The sequence below is a fragment of the Pongo abelii genome, chromosome 9 (assembly GCF_028885655.2).
Source record: "Pongo abelii isolate AG06213 chromosome 9, NHGRI_mPonAbe1-v2.0_pri, whole genome shotgun sequence".
Taxonomy (NCBI): domain Eukaryota; kingdom Metazoa; phylum Chordata; class Mammalia; order Primates; family Hominidae; genus Pongo; species Pongo abelii.
Genome location: NC_071994.2, coordinates 64,965,697 through 64,987,353, shown reverse-complemented (window position 1 = coordinate 64,987,353; position 21,657 = coordinate 64,965,697). Strand labels below are relative to the sequence as shown.

The window sequence follows — 21,657 nt, the reverse complement described above, 5'->3', positions numbered from 1 at the left end:
GAAGGGACTCTGACATGTGCTACAACTTAGATGAACCTGCAAGGCATGCTGCTAAGGGAAAGAAGCCAGCCATAAAAGGACAAACATCAGTTTGGGATGAGGGCAGAGTTCTGGAGATGGGTGGTGGTGAGGTGGTGATGGCTGCACAGCAGGGTAAGTGTACTTAATGTCACTGAAATCTAGACTTAAAAATGTATAAGTAACAATTTTTATATTATGTATATTATTTTCCACAATTTTTAAAAAGACTTTGGGGACTACCTTGGCACATGAAGGAACTTATTACATCCTCAGAGTTCACAGAGCATGCCCAAGAGGATGGCCTGAAATACAGCTCACACCCTATGTTATGGAGGCTGCAGAAAGCCCCCTAAAACCTCAGGGTCAGTGATTCTTGACAATCTTGTTTAAAAGGCAATCTTGTTTAAAAGGTTCTCACCATCAGAAATTCAGATTGAGTGGGTCTGGAGTGGTGCCAAGTATGTGCATTCTGTGTAAGTATCCCCAGGGGCTTTGACACAGTGGGCCATGTTCTACACTTTGGGAATTTCAGAAATGCAGCTTTGTGGAAGGCCTGCCTAGATGAATTCATTGTAAAATCCACACCCAAGCAACTAAATGAATCGATCTAGTGCATTGGACTCTTGGCTACAAACTAATTAGATTTAGGAGAACAACCTGCCCCAAATTATTCTGGCTTAGAGGAATTGGTATTTATCCATCTTTTTTCTGGCAATAATTTGATAACAGGATGGTCCAATGGAATATGGAGGACACTTATCAGTTTGTAACAATAAAATGATATCATCAGCACCACATGGCAAAATACCCTCTCCTTTTACAGTGGGTCATGCACTGAGATCTCTGAAAGTGCTCCTTTAAAATAAATAAACACACACAGAATATAAGCTAAAAAGAAGGGATCAGCCCACTTTATGCTGCTCAGCATTACTAGATGAAATCATTGTTACTCACCCTATTGTTCCCATTGTGGTAAAAATGTGTGCATGTGTGCTCTATTAACACCAGTGATGGAAAATCTCTCTTGAATTTTAGCCATTTCCAATAGGTTCCATTCCACAAAATTACAAGCTAAGAAGAAGCAACTAGAACTTTATGCAATTTTTTTTTTTGAGAAATGTCTTCATTAAGTGATTAAGAGGCTAGCTTTGGCCAGCGGGTTGTAGCTGTGCTTAAGACCTGCTTGCTCCTTATGCAAAACATCCAGCCTGGAAAGCCCAGCCAGCCAGCCAGCGCTTGGGAGGATGGGCTATTCATCTCATGGGGAGCTGGGAAGACTGTGTGCCCATCCACACAGGCTCCTCCTCAAACCCATGGGCTTGATTTTGAGAGCAGGCCTGTGGGATTGGGAACCTGCCAGACAGAGCAGACATGAAGCGCCTCCGAATGTAACCACCCGACGGGTTCTCCTTGCCTACTGCCTAGACTGAGCTGATTTATCAAGACAGGGGAATTGCAATAGAGAAAGAGTTTAATTTACACAGAGCTGGCTGTACAGGAGACAAGAGTTTTATTATTACTTAAATCAGTCTCTCTGAAAACTCGGGGATCAGGATTTTTAAAGACAATTTGTTGAGAAGGGGTTCGGAAAATGGGGAGTGCTGATTGGTCCGGTCAGAGATGAACTCATAGGGAGTCAAAGCTGTCCTCTTGCACTGAGTCAGTTCCTGAGTGGGGGCTAAAAGACCAAATGAGCCAGTTTATCAATCTAGGTGGTGTCAGTTGATCCTCTGAGTGCAGGGTCTGCAAAATATCCCAAGCACTGATCTTAGGCTTTACAATAGTGATGTTAGCCCCAGGATGCAATTTGGGAAGGTTCAGAATCTTACAGCCTCCAGCTGCATGACTCCTAAACCACAATTTCTAATCTTGTGGCTAATTTGTTAGTCCTGCAAAGGTAGTCTTGTCCCCAGGCAGGAAGGGGGTTTGTTTGGGGAAAGGGCTGTTATCGTCTTTGTTTCCAAACTAAACTATAAACTAAGTTCCTCCCAAAGTTAGTTCAGCCTACACCCAGGAATGAACAAAGACAGGGTGGAGGTTAGAAGCAAGATGGATTGGTTAAGTCAGATCTCTGTCACTGTCATAATTTTCTCAGTTATAATTTTTGCAAAGGCATTTTCACAAATGGAGTAAGGGAGAGAGAGGAGCTGAAGGAGCTGGTCTTGTGGAAGGAAAGCCCCCAAGTAGTGATTGACACCTGTGCTCCACAGCCTGGATGCTAAGAAAGAGTTCCACTGTGAGACCTGGCAGGGAGTAGAATATCTAGGACTGTTTCTAGACAGAAAGAAAGACAGAGGGCTGGGCTAGCTGGGCCTTGGATTTAGGGTCCTGGATTGAGACCCTCCCTGGGTCCATCTGCCACACCCACATCATGCCCTTGGGCTTCCTTTCCATTCATGCTTCCTGGCCCTGCCTGTGTGCACATTCAGATGTTCACCATCCCCATCCTGTCTGTCCGGCAGTGATGGAGGCGCAGGGGCCTGAAGCCTGAGAATGCATCTGCAGGCCTTGCGTGGGAACAGGGAACACGTGGACCCCACTGCCCACTCTCACACCCTAAGTGACCAAGACCTGTTTTTCTTCTGCATGTGATGTTCATTTTGCTCAGCTAATCCTCAAGGCCCAGCTGGCAGAGGGGTCTTCCACAGGAAGTACAATGTCCCACAAATATGTTTCCCTTGGAACCAGGCCAAGGGAGGGCCACACCAATGATGGTCCACAGCCTCAGTTAAACCTGGTTTCCAAAGGGTTTGGGGGGCTCTGTGGGGAAAGGGGAGGCAGAGAGTAGAACTTCCTACAGCTTCCTGGCTTCAATCAGAGCAGCTCCAGTTTTTAATGTATTACATATATGGAACCTTGATGGCCCATGATGACCTTAGCTTTAAATAACTGTTCTGACATGAATGAATATGTGCATGTATGTATATACACATGCATGTATAAATATGTCTATACATATACATATACACATAGATGCATGTAGATGCTTACTGATGATCTTAGTAATGATGGTTCATAATTTGAGGCATTCTCTGAGGGTGGTACCTGTCCCATAGCAGGGTCTCAATAAATATTTGATGCCAGGTGTGGTGGCTCATGCCTGTAACCCCAGCACTTTGGGAGGCCGAGGTGGGAGGATCACTTGAGCCCAGGAGTTTGAGACCAACCTGGGCAACACAGTGGGACCCTGTCTCTATAAAAAATAAAAATTAAAAAAAATTATCTGCGTGTGGTGGTGCATGCCTATAGTCCCAGCTACTCGGGAGCCTGAGGTGGGAGGATCATTTGAGCCCAAGAGGTCGAGGCTGCAGTGAGGCATGACCCCACCACTGCACTCCAGCCCGGGTGACAAACAAACAAAAACACAAAAATATTTGATGTGTGAACAAATGAAAAGTTTGGTAGTGTGTGTTGTGGGGACAGGAGTATGGTGTGAGGGAAGGAGAGGGTTCAGTCTATTATAATCATTAGTCTATTGACTTATGATAATTGAGCTATAGGAGATAAATTCCTACTTACTCTACACATTTAATGGACTCTTCCTCCCACCCCATCTTCCCTGTCCCTTTCTTTTTCCACAGCAGCTCTGCAACGGGCCAATAGCTTCCAGTCTCCAACCCCAAGCAAATACCAGAACTGGAGGAGAGAATTCCGGTGGAGTGAGTCACTAGTTCTCTGGGGGTGGGAGGCTGGGGCTGGGCAGAAGATCTCTGATTAATTCTCAGGGGCAGCTGTTCTCATTCCTTACATGGTATCTCTCTGGCATGGCCTCCTGGTTGTCAGAGGCAAGAAATAAAATATAAGGTTGACTTTATTTCCACTGCTGACTAGAGGGAGCCTTTTCCAAGGGACTCAAGATCTTCCCATCCCCCTCCACCCCTGGCTCAGGAATTATGGAGCCTTAGGATTCTACAGTTTCACCCAGACAGGGCCTTAGCCATCATTGTCTCTAGGCTTTTTGAAACACAGATGAGTAAACTGAGGTTCAGGAACTCTATGATTTGATTCTGTGCACTGGAGTGAGACTGGGGCATCAGATTAATGGCCTCACACAAAGCAGGATGCTACACACAGACACCCACACATCCACACACACATCCCTACACACACACACACCCATGCACATGCACACACACACACACACACACACCTGCTCCTTTTTCTGAGTCACCCTTGGTCCCAGTGTCCTGGGGAAGAGCAGGGCTGTGGCAGGTACTGAGGCAGCAGGCCCTGCCAGGGGGCGCAGTGAACACACACAGTCTCACAGCGTCTAGGCAGGCCGGGGATCCAGAAACTGCAGCACTTACTGAGCAGAGTTACCTCCTCAGGCCCTAAGCGAGGGCAGAGACTCTTCATCCAGTTCCAGGTTCATCGCTGCCTTCCACCTCCCCCCACACCCACTCCCTCTCCGGCCTCACCCTAGGAGAGGAGGACCCAGAAAGGCCTTGGCTTAGACAGGGGTTTCTACCAAGAAATGTTGTTGCAGTTGGAACTCAGCCCTGGTCTTCCTTCCTTCTGAGTCAAGGCTCCCAGCCAGTGAGTCATTCCCCCACCATCCCCAGACCCACCACCCTCGCACCAGGTCAGGCTGGGACAGGGGCACCTTGGGAGAAGGACCCAGGGCTGCACTCTTGGGCAGGCCACTTCATCTGGGGACAGCCTAGAGTGACTCCTGAATCCTCTGACAGCCCCCAGCGGTGACAGCAGAGGGCAGAGGAGCTAGCATTGCCACACATGGGTCGTCGCCTTTACTGCCCTGCTCTGGCCCTCCCCAAGTCCCTGGAAGCCTGCTGCCTGGGCCCAGACTGCATGGGTGTAGAGTCCATCCCAAGGCTTCGAGCCCACTCTACTGTGTGCCACCAGTGTGGGGGCTCAGTCCCTCCTCAGGAAGCTCCCAGCCTGGGGTGAGAGCAGGGAGGCTGGTGGGAGACCCTCCCAGTAGGGCTGGGTCACTGGGGGAGGTGCAGGAACAAGAGGACTGCTGAACAGCCCCATGGTGTCTGGGATGGGCCTGGGAAACTCAGCCTTTAGTTATCAAGGAGTATCGCACAGTGTTTCTCGAGAGTATACGAAAGCTGCTTTGCAGGCAGGGCTTGAGTTTGGATCATTTCAATCAGCCTAGTGTCTAGCATGGTCTGGCCCAGAGGAGGAACCCAATCCTTGTTTGCTGAATCAATGAATGAAGTAAGGAACCAAGGAGCAAGCTGGCTGGACTGAGTGCAAAGGGAGCGCTTGGATTCAGGCCTGCTCAGGCTGCTGCCCCTAGAGGGAGCTCCAAGACTTTGAGAGGGATTTGAGCCCTGCAAAACCTCCAAGTTCTGAGAAACTGCACAGTGGAGTCCCAGTCTCCCAAAAAATCCCCAGAGCTAAAAGCCACGAGAGCCATCTTTTTTTATTGTCTTTACTTTGCCCAAAAGAAAACCTCAGGGGGCAGGGCTGGCCTTGCCATTGGAAGCAGAATGCGTGGTACCATCCCTCCTGTCCAGAGGCATTACTGCCCCATCACAGCTGGTTCTGGCCCCAAGCCCCAGGTGGGAGGGCCGGAGGGGCTATGTGGCTGCCCTGGGCACCCTCCCCAGCTGATCATGCTGCCAGATGACCTCTAGGATCTACGAGAAAGGTTGCTGCTGCCAGAGGGCCTAGAGAGGAGGTAGCACAAGCGCCTGACCCAGAGGCAGCCTGGATGCTGAAACTCAGGCCCTGGTGTGCGCATCAGCCTCCTTGGCACAAAGCAACCCTAAGGGCCAGCTGCACGTGTGACTGAGACCCCTGCAGAAGGCAGGGCAGCCCCGGGTGGGCCATACCAAGGTTTCAAGGAAACGACCAGCAGGGGGGGATGTAAGTTGGCCAATGAGGAGCTCTAGGCCCAAGAGTTGGAGAAATCCTGGCTGGGTAGAGTGTGCAGCTCCCTCTGGAATGGGCCAGGCCTTCAGCAATGTCTTTACTGGACGCGGCTTGAGTGCGTGAGAGAGTGGGAAACTAATGGAGTTCATATTTTGCCGACAGCTAGCTTTTACTTTGTGTCCTGTGCCACTGGACACCTCTTTCTTTTTTTTTTTCTTGAGATGGGGTCTCACTCTGTCACCCAGACTGGAGTGCAGTGGCGTGATCTCAGCTCGCTGCAATCTCCGCCTCCAGGTTCAAGTGATCCTCCCACCTCAGCCTCCCGAGTAGCTGGGACCACAGGCGTGCACCACCATGCCTGGCTAATTTTTGTGTTTTTGGTAAAGACAGGGTTTCGCCATGTTGGCCAGACTTGTCTTGAACTCCTGAGCTCAAGTGATCTATCCACCTCAGCCTCCAAAAGTGCTGTGATTACAGGTGTGAGGCACTGCGCCTGGCCAACTGGCAATCTCTTTTTAGCCCATGTTATCTGCTCAACCACCCCATGAAGCTGCACCAGACAGCCCACTTTTTGGATGAGGAGACAGGGGTTAAGTAACTTGCTCAGAACCAGGCAGCTGTATGCGTGTGAAGGGGTGGACTTCCAGGCTCCCCTTCACCATCTTCTGAGAGAACCCCAAGACACAGTGGGCATCAGGAAGGGGAGGTTTCCCATCACCTCTCTCCCCAGGCTGTGCCCACCTCCCAAGCAGTAGCTTGAATGGCACCCCAAGGACAAGGGGCTCAGCCTGAGCTGGGGCTTTGCTTCCCCCATCTCCTCAAGCCCTGCTGGAATTCCATCTTGAAGGCAGTGCATGAGGACCACGTGTGGAGAGAAAGAGACCCCCTAGCTGGGGTGGGAGTGGGGATTAGAGAAAGGAGAAGAAGGGAGCAGCTTCTGGGTCATGACCTCCTGAGCCCTGAGGCGTTTCTGTCAGGCTTGGTTCGTGAGGTGGCCCTGGCTTCCTGTCAGGAAGTCCCTGAGGGATCCTCAGGGGCAACAAAAAGGCAGTCTGTTGAGCTGAGGGGACTTAAGGCAAGTGAAGGAGTTTCATTCAGAAGATGGCAGAGAGGGAGAATGAGGGTGCAAGGAGGAAGGGAAGAAGGAATTTGGCAGGAATTTGGCAAGCTGAGGACAAGGACGGGAAGCAAGGCAAGGACTGACTCACAACTTTTGCCTTTTTAGGCTTGAACCTTCTAATCGTGGGCTGCGAAGGGGGTGTGGTAGCGGGAGGCAGGCCAGCCACCTCCCCGGCAGCTCCTTCCTGCCGCCCTCAGATCAGATCTGTTCTCAGAATTACCTTTTCCCTCCAAAGCTTTCTGCGAGGCCTCCCTCTGGGAGCTTCCTGACCGTGTGCATGTGGTGCCATCTGTTCAGAGCCCACGGCTGAGACACACGGTCACACATGCTAGCATTGATGTATGGGGGATGGCAGAACAGAATATCGAGAACAGTGTGGCCCCCCGGGGGTGGAGGGGACTCAATGGGACTCTTCTTGGGATGGGACTTGGGTTTGGCCTGGCCTGCGTGGGTCCCTGAGGAAGAGCTTATCACTCAGAGCTTTGGGGAAGCTAAGACCAGGGGATTGTGTTGCTCTAAGAAGCGGATGAAAATCTGAAGGCTAGATACCCTGGAGGAAAATCTGAATGGGTCAGCTGGGCAGCCAGAAGCAGGGAGTTGAACAAGAGGGTGGACTCGTTTCACGTGGCAGTCCTGGGAAGTTTCTGGGGGACATCCCTATGTGCCACCATGGTTCATGGGAGAGCTGGTTGGGCTGAGGGTAGGTACTGAGAGGGCAGATCTGAAAAGGTACATGGCATTTTACTGAATCAATTTGAGGACAAGTGATTTCAAATGACCCAATATGGAGACAAAATGTTCGAGATTTTTAGATTTAAGGTTACCATGCTTGAGGGGAGGAAGGGGAGACCGGGAGAAGGAGGGGAGAGGGAGAGGAAGAGAGTGCACACATGTGAGCTTGGTTGATCTTAAAGCAGGCTATGACTGTCAGAATTCTGCTCTAAGCAGACTAGATGATCTCAGCCCACCACAGCGCTGAACCAGGCCTGTCCTCAGGGCCCTGCCCCACTCCTTTCACCTCCATCTCTGAGTAGCCACACTGTATCCTGTTTGCTCCCTGACCAACAGGAGCTTGGCATGGGCCCACTCTATATCCTTCAAATGATTTGATACTCACTGTAACCTCCCTCTCTTGTGTTCTCTTAAAATCTCAAATGACTCTTCCTGTCTGAGAGCCTCTTGGCACACATGTGAGAAGAAAGGGCCCATCTCGTTAGTCGTGGATGTCTATCCTGTCTGTGCCCATGGCTAAGGGTCTAGCATCTCGTGGGAAGAAAGCTCAGGTGGTTTATTGACTGGGTGATTTAACACAGTCCAGCTCCCAACCACAATGGTTTTAGGATGCTCTTTGGAGGCAGATGAGCATTTCTAAGAAATGTTCTGGAAATGCCCTGATACATCTCTCAAGAGCATCCTCTCATGAGTCTGAAACACAATGGTTATTAGACTTCTCACCCTGGGACTTCCTTTGCCCCATGGGACCCTGCCACTGCTCTACCCATTCCTCTGAGTCCCACGCCTTAGGCACCAGGAACCTCTGAGTCAGGCTCTGACATCTTCCTCTTTCTGACTGTTTATAGAAGTAGAGCTTCACTTAAAGCCTCCTCTTTTCTTGGTAAAATAATAACACCTTTGTAATGAAGAGTGTGTTCTTTCCTTGGTAGGTTTGACACCAGTGAACAAAAGAACTATGTCACCTCCTAAGGACCCTTCTCCTTCTCTTCCTCTTCCTTCATTGTCTTCTCGTTCGTCTTCCCCACCATCTTCTTCAATCAGTGTTTCTGGGAATGCTCCAGATGGTTCCTCCCCGCCTCAGGTGAGTGTCCCTGAAGGTCCTGCCCAGGTGTCAGGAAGCTGAGCTACCTGTACTTTTCCCACCTTCCACACTTATCTCTGGATTCCACGCGCTCATAGGTCAACCTAAGTGCAAAGCCAGCACTAGAAGATACTCTGTCAAGGGTCTACCCCAGCTGCCTTCGTGTATACCTTTCACAAAAGCTCCTGCTGCTCCTTCACAGCCATCCCTGAGGACACGGTCATTCCCTCAGCAAACTTTACAGGGTTTAGACTCCATGCCAGGTCTCCATGAGATACAGAGCTGCTAGGACACCTTTCCCTTGACAACTTGCAAAGGGCATTGAGGAATTTGCAGCTGTAGGATGGCAGGCACAGAAGTGAGGGTCCCTTTGGTAGCGTCAAAGAACCTTGGAAGCAACATCTCCCTTGAATATAAAATGTCATCATTGGTATGCAGGCTGCACTCTTTCCTTCTGTATGTATTTATCAAGCCTCTGTTACCTGCCAGGCCTGTTCTAGACTCTGGAAAGTAGAATGCACAAGACAGAAAAGATGGGTGCTCTGGTGAAGCCCCTGTGCTATGACCTGCCCTTCGGGCACCAGAGCTCTTGGGAGGGCACAGCCACCCCTAGAGTCCACTCATGTTCCCTCTTTGCCAAGGGCCAAGTTCCTGCATGCTAGAAATAGCTACTTTCTCAATGGTGCAATGTGGGAGGTTAAAAAGGGTCATTGGAAGGTCTTAAAGGCCATCCTTGTGCCACCACAGCTTCAGTCCAGAGAGTGACTGTCACTTCTTACTTTGATGGCCTCCAAGGAAGAAGCCTTGGTTTCTTGGTTGTTGGAGGAACATACCTATGGGTGGATCATGCCTTTTAGTAGAGACACTGGCTGAGCAAGAAAATGAGGAGCTTATCTTCGCCTATGTGCCTGGCCACCCACAGAGGCCCAGCCAGTCCTACCCTCATGGGCCCAGGAGCTTATCAACAGCAGGGTCCTACCTTTGCCTTCCCCCTGGCTTCCAACCCAGCTAATCTGGGATTCAGAAAAGCCTTTCATCAGTACTGATTCGGGGATTCCAGGCAGATCCTGGCAGGACCCAAGGCAGCTACTTAGAACAAAGACTGTCGCTTTAAAATCATCTTAGGCAAAATTATTTTTGAATTTGGGCATCTGAGATGGGAAGGAAAAAAAAGAGAGGGGGTTGTAGATTGAGATTTGCTTTCATCATATAAATAAATGATGAAAATTTTTAAATAACTGCTATTTTTGCCCATCCCATCTAGATGACAGCTTCTGAGCCCCTCTCGCAGGTCTCGAGAGGTCATCCAAGTCCTCCCACCCCAACCTTTCGGAGGCGAGCCATAGCCCAAGGAGCACCCAGGGAAATTCCCCTGTACCTGCCTCATCACCCAAAGCCAGAGTGGGCAGAGTACTGCCTGGTGAGCCCTGGTGAAGATGGCCTCTCAGACCCTGCAGAGATGACTTCTGATGAGTGCCAGCCAGCAGAGGCCCCTCTTGGGGACATCGGAAGCAACCACAGAGACCGACTCCCCATCTGGGGGAAGGACAGGAGCTGGACAGGCCAAGAGCTGTCTCCCTTGGCTGGAGAAGACCGGGAAAAAGGGAGTACTGGTGCCAGGAAGGAAGAAGAGGGAGGGCCAGTGCTGGCAAAGGAGAAGTTGGGCCTAAAGAAGTTAGTCCTCACTCAGGAGCAGAAGACCATGTTGTTGGATTGGAATGACTCCATCCCTGAGAGTGTGCACCTCAAAGCTGGGGAGCGACTTTCCCAGAAAAGTGCTGAGAATGGTAGAGGAGGCCGTGTGCTAAAACCAGTCCACCCCTTGCTGCTCCCTAGGGCAGCAAGAGAGCCCCTGCCAACCCAGAGAGGGGCTCAGGAGAAGATGGGGACCCCTGCGGAACAAGCTCAAGGGGAGCGAAGCGTGCCTCCACCCAAGTCCCCGCTGCGGCTCATAGCCAATGCCATCCGAAGGTCTCTAGAGCCCCTCCTTTCCAACTCTGAAGGTGGGAAGAAGGCCTGGGCCAAGCAAGAATCCAAAACTTTGCCCACACAGGCCTGCACTCGCTCATTCAGCCTTCGGAAAACCAATTCCAATAAAGAGAGGGACCAGCATTCCCCTGGGAGAAACCAGTCCTCAGCCTTTAGCCCTCCTGACCCTGCCCTCCGCACCCATAGTTTGCCCAATCGGCCATCCAAGATCTTTCCTGCACTTACGTCCCCACCCTGCAGCAAGATTGAAGATGTCCCCACACTCCTCGAGAAAGTGAGTTTGCAAGAGAACTTCCCAGATGCTTCTAAGCCTCCGAAGAAAAGAATCTCACTTTTTTCCTCCCTCAGACTCAAAGACAAATCTTTTGAGAGTTTCCTCCAAGAATCCAGACAAAGAAAGGATATCAGGGACCTCTTTGGCAGCCCCAAGAGGAAGGTGCTGCCTGAAGATAGTGCGCAGGCCCTGGAGAAGCTGCTGCAGCCTTTCAAAAGCACCTCCCTGCGCCAGGCAGCGCCTCCTCCTTCTCCTCCTCCTCCTCCTCCTACAGCGGGAGGTACAGGTAAGTGGTTCCGTCCTGATAAATGTCTGCCCTTCATGCCGGGCAGTTAGTTATCTTCATTGCATCGGCAAGCAGGCATCTTTCACTTCATTTTGCTTCTCAAATACTAACAAAAGTAGGAAAACTTTAAAGGCAAAAAATTTGAAAAAAATCTGAAAAAATTAGTTTTGAAATTATAGAAAGTGTTGAAAAGAGACCAATCAACCATAACCCTACCACCACTTTCTCATTTATTTTCTTTCTTTCCATAGGAATATTTTTTACTAAGTTGTACATAAAATTTTGTATCTTTTTTTTTTGAGACAGAGTCTTACTCTATCACCCAGGCTGGAGTGCAGTGGCATGATCCCAGCTCACTGCAACCTCTGTCTCTCGGGTCCAGGTGATACTCGTGCCTCAGCCTCCCAAGTAGCTTGGATTACAGATGTGTGTCACCACGCCCAGCTAATTTTTGTATTTTTAGTAGAGATGGGGTTTTACCATGTTGGCCAGGCTGGTCTTAAACTCCTGGCCTCAGGTGATCCACCCATTTCAACCTCCCAAAGTGTTGGGATTACAGGCATGAACCACCATGCCCAGCCTCTTTTTTTTTTTTTTTTTTTAAGAGAGACAGGTCTTTCTCTGTCCCCCAAGCTGGAAGGCAGTGGCTTGATCATGGCTCATTGTAGCCTCAAACTCCTGGACTGAAGCACCCAGCTAATTTTTTATTTTTTGTAAAGATGGAGTCTCAATATGTTGCCCAGGCTGGTCTCAAACTGCTGACCTCAAGCAATCCTCTCACCTTGACCTCCCAAAGTGTTGGGATTACAGGTGTGAGCCACCATGCCTAGCCAAAAATTTTGTGTCATTTGAAAGTCAACATTATATCATAGATATTATGCCAATTACCATGTAGTATACATAAATGTGATTTCATTGAATATCCTGTCTGGTGGGTATGTTATTTAATGAACTATTGTCTTATTGTTAACTTATATTTGTATATATGTTATATATGCATATATTTATATTTTACATATGGTGTTGAATGAACATCTTTATGCATATAATGTTTTTCCCTTTAAACTCCTAGCCTAAACACTTATGCATATTTGCTTACCACCAATGAAAATGTAGGCTTTTTAAATAATTTAAACCTGATTAAAATTTTTAAATTCTAAAATTAATATATCAAATAGAGTAATCCAACAATATGGAAATATCTAATAAAAACTAAAATGTGTTATCTCACCCCCTCTCCTCCTTGCCAAAGTTTTAGTCTATTCCCTTAGAGACAGTTTAGCTAAACATTCACATGAGTTCTTTTTTGTTGTTGATACTTGTTTGACTGCTTTGAACAAACTGTGATCCTACCATCCCTATTGTTGATCAACTTTGTTTTTCTTTTTTCCTAAAAAGCCTTTTTATTTTCTTATTTAACTTTTATTTTGAAACATTAGTTTTCAAGTAATATATTATTTCTCTTCAGTAGTACCTTAATCAAACAGCTATATAGATTAACAAGAGACTTTATTTTCAGCCAGGTTCAGGATAAGCATGGAAAGGCTGCAGTATAACTCTTAAACATGCATAACAAATTAATAAGCTATTAAACTTAGTTTAATAAATTAAATAGATTATTTAATAAACTATTAAAAATGCATAACACATTAAATTTTGTGATGTGTGACATAAGGGTATATTATGTCACACATCACAAAATTTAATGTGTTATGCATTTTTTGATAATACATTTGCATGGTTCAAAATCAAAGGGTACAAAAGGTACAAAATAAAAAGTCCTCTTTCCCTTCCTTGTCCCTGAGCAATCCAGGTCCTATCCTGGTGATAGATATTGTCATCAGTTTCTTAGGCATTCCTGCAGACAGAATTTATGCACGTAAGAGCAAATTTATATATTATATTTTTTCTTTTTTTAATGCAAATGATAGCATGGCAGCATGCTGTGTGCACTCTTTTTGAACTTTTCATTTTATTTTGGAGCTCATTCCAGATTAGTACGTAAAGCACTTTCTTCTTTGTTTTATAGCTGTACAGTATCCCAGTGTGTAGATGTAACATAATTGATGTAGCCAGCCCCCTATGATGCAAAGTTTAAGTTATTTCAAATCTTTGGCTATTGCAAACAGTGCTACAATAATTAACTGATAACTTAGGCCATTAAGCATATGCGTGAATTTATCTTTAGGATAAATTCTTAGAAGTGGAAATGCTGGAGCAAAGGATAGGTGAATTGGGAATTTTGATAGATGTTGTCAGCTTGTCCTTCATCACAGTGTGCTTGTTCACATTCCCAGCAGCAAAGTATGAGAACTCGATTGCTACATTTGCACTAACTGGTGTGTTACTGATCTGACAGTGAAATATAGATCTCGGAGTGGTTTGAATTTCATTTTTTGTTTAATAACGTGATTGAACATCTTTTTATATGTTGAGAAGCCATTTGCATCTCCTTTTCTGTGACCAGTTCATTCTGTCCTTTGTCCAGTTTTCTATTGGTTTGTTGGGTTTTTCTTAATAATATTTAGGGATTCTTTATCAAAAGGGAAATTTAGCCCTTTTTTGTAACGATACAAATTACAACTACTTTTTACCAGTTTCTTGCTTGTGCTTGACTTTATTTACAGTGGCTTTTCTTATGTAAAATTTCTAGCTTTATATAGTAGTTTGAAACATTTTTATTGCATGGCTTCTGGGTTTTATATAGTAGTTAGAAAGAGCTTCTTCCAAGTTTGTAGAAGAATTTTCTCACAGTTTCTTCTAGTCTTCTTGATTGTTTTCAATATTTTTACATTTAAGTATTTACATCAAGAAATTATCCTAGTATAAAATGTGAGCTATGGATTCTGCATTACTTTTTAGATGTTTCCCTGGCTACCCTAAAAAATCAGTGAATAATCTCTCTTTCCCTCTCTTATGTGAGATGACATATTTATCATATATAAAATTCCTGAACTTGGACTTATTTCCACACCATCTATTATATTCCATTTAGTTGTCTGTTATGTATCAATACCACACTGTTTTAAATTTCTAATTTTATGTATTTATATATTTTTTATTTTAGGTATTTTACTGTCTGATAGGAAGAGTATTCCATTATTGATTTTCTTTTTCTAAAATTTCCTGGCTCTTCTTGCTCATTTGATTTTGTATACGAACTTAGTATAAGCTTGTCTATCTACCAAAAAAAAAAGTCCTGCAAATACTCTCATGGGATTGAGTTAAATTTGTAAGTAACTTGGCAAGAACTTATAAAATTATGATATGAGTTATCTTTCCATTTGTTCAGGTGTTTTTTGTGACCCTCAGGAATATTTTACACTTTACAGCATATAGATCTAGCATAATTATTAATTTTATTAATAGATATATTAGTTTTTGTTGCTATTGTCAACAAGATCTTTTCCAGTTTATCATTCTACTGTTGTTTGTATATATGAAAGTTATTGATTTTTGTATAGTAATTTTGTACCCATCCATTTTATTAACTCCTCTTTGTTATAGAAGTTTTTCAATGGATTCCTCTGAGTTCCCCTCATATATACAATCATAACACCTGCAAATTATAACTTTACTTTTTGCTTTTAAATTGTATACCTCTGATTTATCTTGTCTCCCTGGTTTCTTTTGTTTCTAGAATCTCCAGAACAGTGTTAAATAAAAGTAGTGATAATTATTTCCTTAATATATTCCTACTCATAATGAGAATGCTGCTGGTGTTTTTCCCATTTAAGCATGGTAACTGGCTTCTGGGTTGACTGAGATATATTTTATCATTTGGAGGAAATAGCCATCTAGTTCTATTTTGGTGAGAGTATTTTTAATCACAGATGCATGTTGAATTTTGTCAAATGTCTTTTCAGCATCTTTTGAGATGTCTGATTTTTTTCTCCTTAATTTGATTTATAGTATGAATTATATAGTAGACTTATGGATATTGAACCATCCTTGCATTGCTGAGATAAATACCACTTGGTCATGATGTGTTATTACTTTGTCTTATTACTTTACATGATGTCTTATTACTTTTTGATTATGTTTGATAATATTTTATTTAACATTTTTGCATTAAATTCATAGGTAATATTGGCCTACAGTTCATTGATATCACTTTTATATGATTTCTGTATGTGCTAATTACAGTAAGTTAGGGTAAATATATTTTCCTGGCTTGCTTAGCATGGAGAGCTACATTCATTGATATTCATCAGAAAATAGTATGACTTCCTAGCCTTGGAACAAAATGGGAATGTACAGAATGGAATTAGGTTAGAATTAGCTCTGGAAGTAGTGCCTGCACCTATCTCTTAGAAGAGTCTTGTGTTTCTCTCAAGTGTTCTTAGGTCAGTATCCTAAGAATGTAAAGATTTTACCTAGCCTATCAGATTAGACCCATCAGTCTTTTTTTTTAGTTTCCTTGCTCAGTCTGCCAAACACACACTCACATATATGCACTGACAATGTTGCCTCTGCATTTAACTTGGGGGTGCACACTTCCATGCAATGGAGAGAGAAAACAGCATCATGCTCATTCAAATTGAAGTACCTAATATTTATGATCATTTGAATAAAAGCCAGGCTGAAATTATTTGTTTGTATTTTTACAAGACAACTTTCCAATTAAATTAATGGTGTACATAAACTTATCAGCATATTTGAATGACTTGGAGGCATAAACTAATTTCAGGTACTTGTCAGTGGTCATCTTATAGAAACAATTTTAATGCTAGTTATCATTCTTGTGTATAATTAAAGAACATGCCCTGAGAACCTTTACTTTTTTGCATAAACATTTTTATTGCAGTATTACATACATACAGTAACATCCGCAAATGTTAAGCCTACAGCTGATGAATTTTTGCAAAATGCACATTTGTGTAATCGCACCTGAGATCAAGCTATAGAATGCTATCAGCACCCAGAAGACTCCCTCATGCTTTCTCCCCATTATATGCCCTGCCCAACAAAGGTACTTATCATCTGCCTCTTATCATCTTAGATTACTCTTGCAGTTTTTATTTTATTTGGTTTTACTTTATAAAAATTGAATCATTCAGTATTGTGGTAGGCAGAATTCTAAAAGGGCCCCATGCTTCCTGCTCCCTAGTGTGCTTGCTGTGTGGAATCTAGTCCTCTGGACTGGGCACGGTGGCTCACAAATGTAATCACAGCACTTTGGGAGGCAGAGGCAGGTGGATCACCTGAGGTCAGGAGTTCAAGACCAGCCTGGCCAACATGGCAAAACCACGTCTCTACTGAAAATACAAAAATTATCTGGGCATGGTGGCAGGCGTTGTAATCCCAGCTACTCGGGAGGTTGAGGCAGGATAATTGATTGAACCCAGGAGGCAGAGTTTGCAGTGAGCTGAGATCACACCATTGCACTCCAGCCTGGGCGACAAGAGCAAAACTCCATCTCAAAAAAAAAAAGAATCTAGTCCTCTGGAATATGATGGGAACATAAATATGATGGATTTCATTTCATCCCATGATTAAGTTAGGTGATTGTGCAAATATAATTAAGCCCCAAAACAATTTATTTTGAGTTAATCAAAAGAGAGATTGTCCTGGGTGGGCCTAACTCAATCAGATGAGCCCTTAACAAGGACTTCCTGAAGTCAGAGATGGATTCAGAGCTTGAGAGAGACATGGTCCTCCTGGGCTTGAAGAAGTAGTAAATTTGCCATGGTATGGGAGGGCCTATGAACAAGAGGCCTCTAGGAGCTGAGATTGACCTCCAGCTGATAAGCAGCAAGAAAACAGACCCTATGCCCTCTAGCTGCTAAGAACTGAATTCTGCCAACAAACTGAATGTGCTTGGAAGAGAACCCTGAGCTATAGATGAGACCTGCAGCCCAGCTGACGCTTTAATTGCAGCCTTATAAGACCCTGAGCAAAGGGCCCCATTGAGCCATGCCTGGACTTCCAACCTACAGAACTGTAAGATAATAAAAGGGTGTTGTTGTAAACCTCCAAACTTGTGGGAATTGGTTCCACAACAATAGAAAAACCCATGCAAGTATGTACTCTTTTGTGCCTGGCTTCTTTCATTAAACATTCTGTATTAGTCCGTTTTCACACTGCTGATAAAGACATACCAAGACTGGGAAGAAAATGAGGTTTAATTTGACTTAACAGTTCCACATGGCTGGGGAGGCCTCAGAATCATGGCGAGAGGCAAAAGGCACTTCTTACATGGCAGTGGCAAGAGAAAATGAGGAAGACGTGAAAGCGTAAACCCCTAATAAAACCATCAGATCTCATGAGACTTTTTCACTATCACGAGAATAGCACAGGAAAGACCGGCCCCCATGATTCAATTACCCATCCCTGGGTCCTTCCCACAACACATGGGAATTCTGGGAGATACAATTCAAGTTGAGATTTGGGTGGGTACACAGCCAAACCATATCACATTCTTTGGAGGGGATTTATCCATGTTGTTATGTGCAGAAGTGGTTTGTTCTTTTCCATTGCTCTATTTTATTCCATTGTATGACTATATCACAATTTATTTGTGCCTTCTGTTTTTGGGCATTGAGGTTGTTTTCAGTTGTTTTGATTGTGAATAATGCTGTTAGGAGCACACTTATACGTACGTATTTTTGGTGTACATATGTACTTGTGTCTGTTGAGTATTGCCAAAGATAAAGGGGACACTAGTTAAAACAGTAAGGGCAGATTTTAATCAGTAACATGCTATTGCAATAAGATAGAGGTTCCAGTGTAAACTGAGCTCAACTTCAATTTCTACAGAAGCGACTGAGTGTTTCACAGGGAGAAGGAGGGCATAGGGAGGTGGTCATGCCGGGGCTCAGTAGAGTCAGGGAAGTGAAAAATCACAAAGAGCTGGTCAGTGTCCATGCAGATTAGGCCAGCTGCATCTGTTAGCTGGCAGTCAACAAAGTCAGAATTCTGTCTTTCCACAGAGACTGGGAGACAGTGGCCCTATCCTTCCTGATGATTACATTTCAAAGGAATGGCTTATCAGGTCCTTGAGAAAGACACTCCTGAGCTGTAGGAGATACACATATGTCTCAAATGGACAGAGAAAGGATTCATGTTGTAAGCTCTTTTTAATAAATGTTCTGAGAACAAGTGACAGTGGTGCCTGTCATCACGTGTCAGCTAAAACAAGCAGTCCATTATTCTGGCAACCTTGAGTTTTCTTAGGCAGGAACTTTAAGGGAGGCTATGGCCATCTTAGTGATTGGGTCTTGAGCTTTCAGAAACTATGTTAGTGTTTATTTAAGCCTTTTAATGTGGAGAGAAAAGGGATGGACAAAATCACTTATGTCGCAAGTCTGTTCTTTTCATAGGCCAAGGTGAGGCCTAGTTACGAAGAGGATTCAGAGGAGCCTGGCTCGGGATTGGTTAAGAAAAGAACATTAGCATATACCTGGGGTGGAATTGCTAGGTCATTGGGTAGGTATGTATGATAGTTTTAGTAGATACTATCAAAAAGTTTTGCAAAGTGGTTGTACCAATGTATATACTCTCAGCAGGGAATGAGAGCTCCTCTTGCTCCACATCCTTGTCAACACTTGATAGTCTCAGCTTTGCTTTGTTTTGTTGATGTTGCTATTTTCACAGGTGTACAGTGGTCTCTCATTATGGTTTTAATTTGCATTTGCCTGATAATGATTTTGCCTAACTTTTCACATGCTTATTTAGATATTCTTCTGTATGAAGTCTCTGTTGAAGTCTTTTGCCCATACTTTTATTGTGCTGTCTTCTCCTACTCTTTGGCTCCCTTTTTCACTCTCTAATGATGTCTTTGGATAAACAGAAGTACCTTTTTTTTTAAGAGACAGTGTCTAATAAAAGCCTGGGAATGCAGTGGCACAATCATAATGTACAGAAGCCTCAAACTTTTGGCTTCAAGCAATCTTCCAACTTCAGCCTCCCAAGTTAGCAGGGATTACAGGAAGATGCCACTGCACCCGGCCAGAAGTATTTATTTTAATAAAGCCAAATTTATCAATACTTTCTGTATTAGTTCTCACACTGATATGAAGAAATACCTGAGACTGGACAATTTATAAAGGAAAGCAATTTAATCGAATCACAGTTCCACATTGCCAAGGAGGCCCCAGGAAATTTACAATCATGGTGGAAAGCACCTCTTCACAGGGCAGCAGGACAGAGTGAGTGCAAGTAGGGGAAATGCCAGACGCTTATAAAACCATCAGGTCTGTGAGACTCACTCATTATCACAAAAACAGCATGAGGGAAACTGCCTCCATGATTCAATTACCTCCACCAGGTCCCACCCTTGATACATGGGGATTATGGGGATTACAGTTCAAGGTGAGATTTGGGTGGGGACATGGAGTCAAACAATATCACTTTCCTTTATTGCTGTTGACGTTTGCATCCTGTTTATGAGATCTTTCCCTACTCCAAGGTCATGTAGATGTTTTCGCTTACCTTCTAGAACTGTGCGGTCCAAATACAGTAGCCACTGTTTCATACTTGAGATGTAGCTAGTGTGAATGAGGAACTGAATTTTTAATTTTTAAAATTTTAATTAATTTAAATTTAAAAACTGAAGCAGTGTAAAATGGTTTTCTATTAAACACAACTTTATTTGATAGGGTTACATTTCACTTTAACCATTAAAAATGTATCATCTGAACAGAGACATACTGTATGTGTAAAATATGCATCAGATTCTGAAGACTTAGTATGAATGAAATAATGTAAAACATCTCATTAATAATTCTTGGCTCAGTGCAGTGGCTCATGCCAAATGATGTTGCATAACTTTTCACATGCTTATTTAGATATTCTTCTGTAAGAAGTCTCTGTTGAAGTCTTTTGCCCATACTTTTATTGTGTTATTAGCCCTTTTGTCATTGATTTGTAATCTGTATAGATTCTGGATATAAGTCCTTTGTTAGATATATGTACTTTGAGAGGCTGAGGAAGAGGATTGCTTGAGTCCAGGAGTTCAAGACCAGCCTGGGCAACATAAGGAGACCCTGTCTCTATAGAAACTAAAAAAATTAGCCAGACATGTTGACACATGCTCATAGTCCCACCTACTCAGCAGGTGTGAGGATCACTTAAGACCAGGAGGTCGAGTTTCAGTGAGCCACGATTGTACCACTGCACTCCAGCCTGGGCAAGAGACCAATACTGGTCACAAACAAATAAACAAATAAATAAAAAGTTGAAATGATAAGATTTTTGAAATTGGGGGTAAATAAAATATATTAAATTTAATTTTATTTTTTAAACATTTTTAATGTAGCTATTGGAAAATTTTTAATTACATGCATGGCTTGTATTATATTTCTATTGGACAACACTGTTACAGAAGCCTTATTATTTTTCCTTTCACAGTCATATCTATGATGAAACTGGGATAGATTTTTGGGTATTCTGTGAGGTAAGGAAGACATTTGATAGCTTTAGAATATTGAGTCTTCCCATCTAAGAACACCCTATAGCCCTGTATTTAGTCAGATTTTTAAAAATTATTTACATTTTATAGTATTGTTGATAAAGGTATTTTGCATTTCTGAAGGTTTATTTCTAGATAGTCATTTTTCTTGCTTATAATACACAAAAGAAAAATACTCGTAAGTATAGAGCTTTTCACAAATTGAACACATACATGTAATAGGAGCTAGATGAAGACTTAACATTACCAGAACCCCAAAAGTCCTCTGTTTCTTTCAGTCACTAATCCCACATGGCTACCATCTACCACAAAGATAACCACTGATTTCTAACAGTATTCATTAGGTAAATGTAACCTTTTCTTTCAACATTGTTTTTATGAGATTTATCCTCATTGTTTCTTGTGGTCATATTATTCTCCTAGTAAACTATATTTCATTGTGGGAATACACAGTGATTTATCTGTCAGTTCTGTGATTGACTATATGGTCATTTAGGTAGGAAAACAATTGAATTCATCTACTCTACCAAACTGTAATTTTTTATTGAGGTATAATTTACATGCAGTAAAATTTACCCTTTTAAAATGTGCAGTTCCGTGTGTTTTTACAATTGTATATAGTAATGGAACTGCTTCCAAAATCAAATAGAGATATTTTCACCATCCTAAATGGTATTCTCATGCCTCTTTAGAATCAACCCTTTTCCATATTCCCAGTCCCTGGAAAACACTGATTTGTTTTCTGTCTCAATGGTGTTACCTTTCCTAGAATGTCATATAAATGGAATCATACAGTATGTTGTCTTTTGTGTCTGGCTTCTTTCACTTAGCATAATGGTTTTGAGATTTATGCATGTTGTTGCACATTTCAGTAATCCATTCCTTTTTATTGCTA

General features: G+C 43.7%; 1 protein-coding gene across 19 annotated transcripts in view; it reads left to right on the top strand.

Annotated features, from left to right (window-relative positions):
• MICAL2 (microtubule associated monooxygenase, calponin and LIM domain containing 2) overlaps window positions 1-21,657 on the top strand; it is a 261,462-nt gene that overhangs the window by 190,645 nt on the left and 49,160 nt on the right. For 15 of the 19 annotated variants that reach the window (XM_054524638.2, XM_054524637.2, XM_063711252.1 and 12 more), the window contains 3 exons: window positions 3,603-3,680; window positions 8,650-8,801; window positions 10,066-11,350. In XM_054524638.2, the coding sequence (XP_054380613.1) occupies window positions 3,603-3,680; window positions 8,650-8,801; window positions 10,066-11,350 (1,515 nt within the window). The remainder of the gene's footprint in view (window positions 1-3,602; window positions 3,681-8,649; window positions 8,802-10,065; window positions 11,351-21,657) is intronic. The other 4 variants (XM_054524644.2, XM_054524643.2, XM_054524641.2 and 1 more) reach the window with 1 other exon arrangement.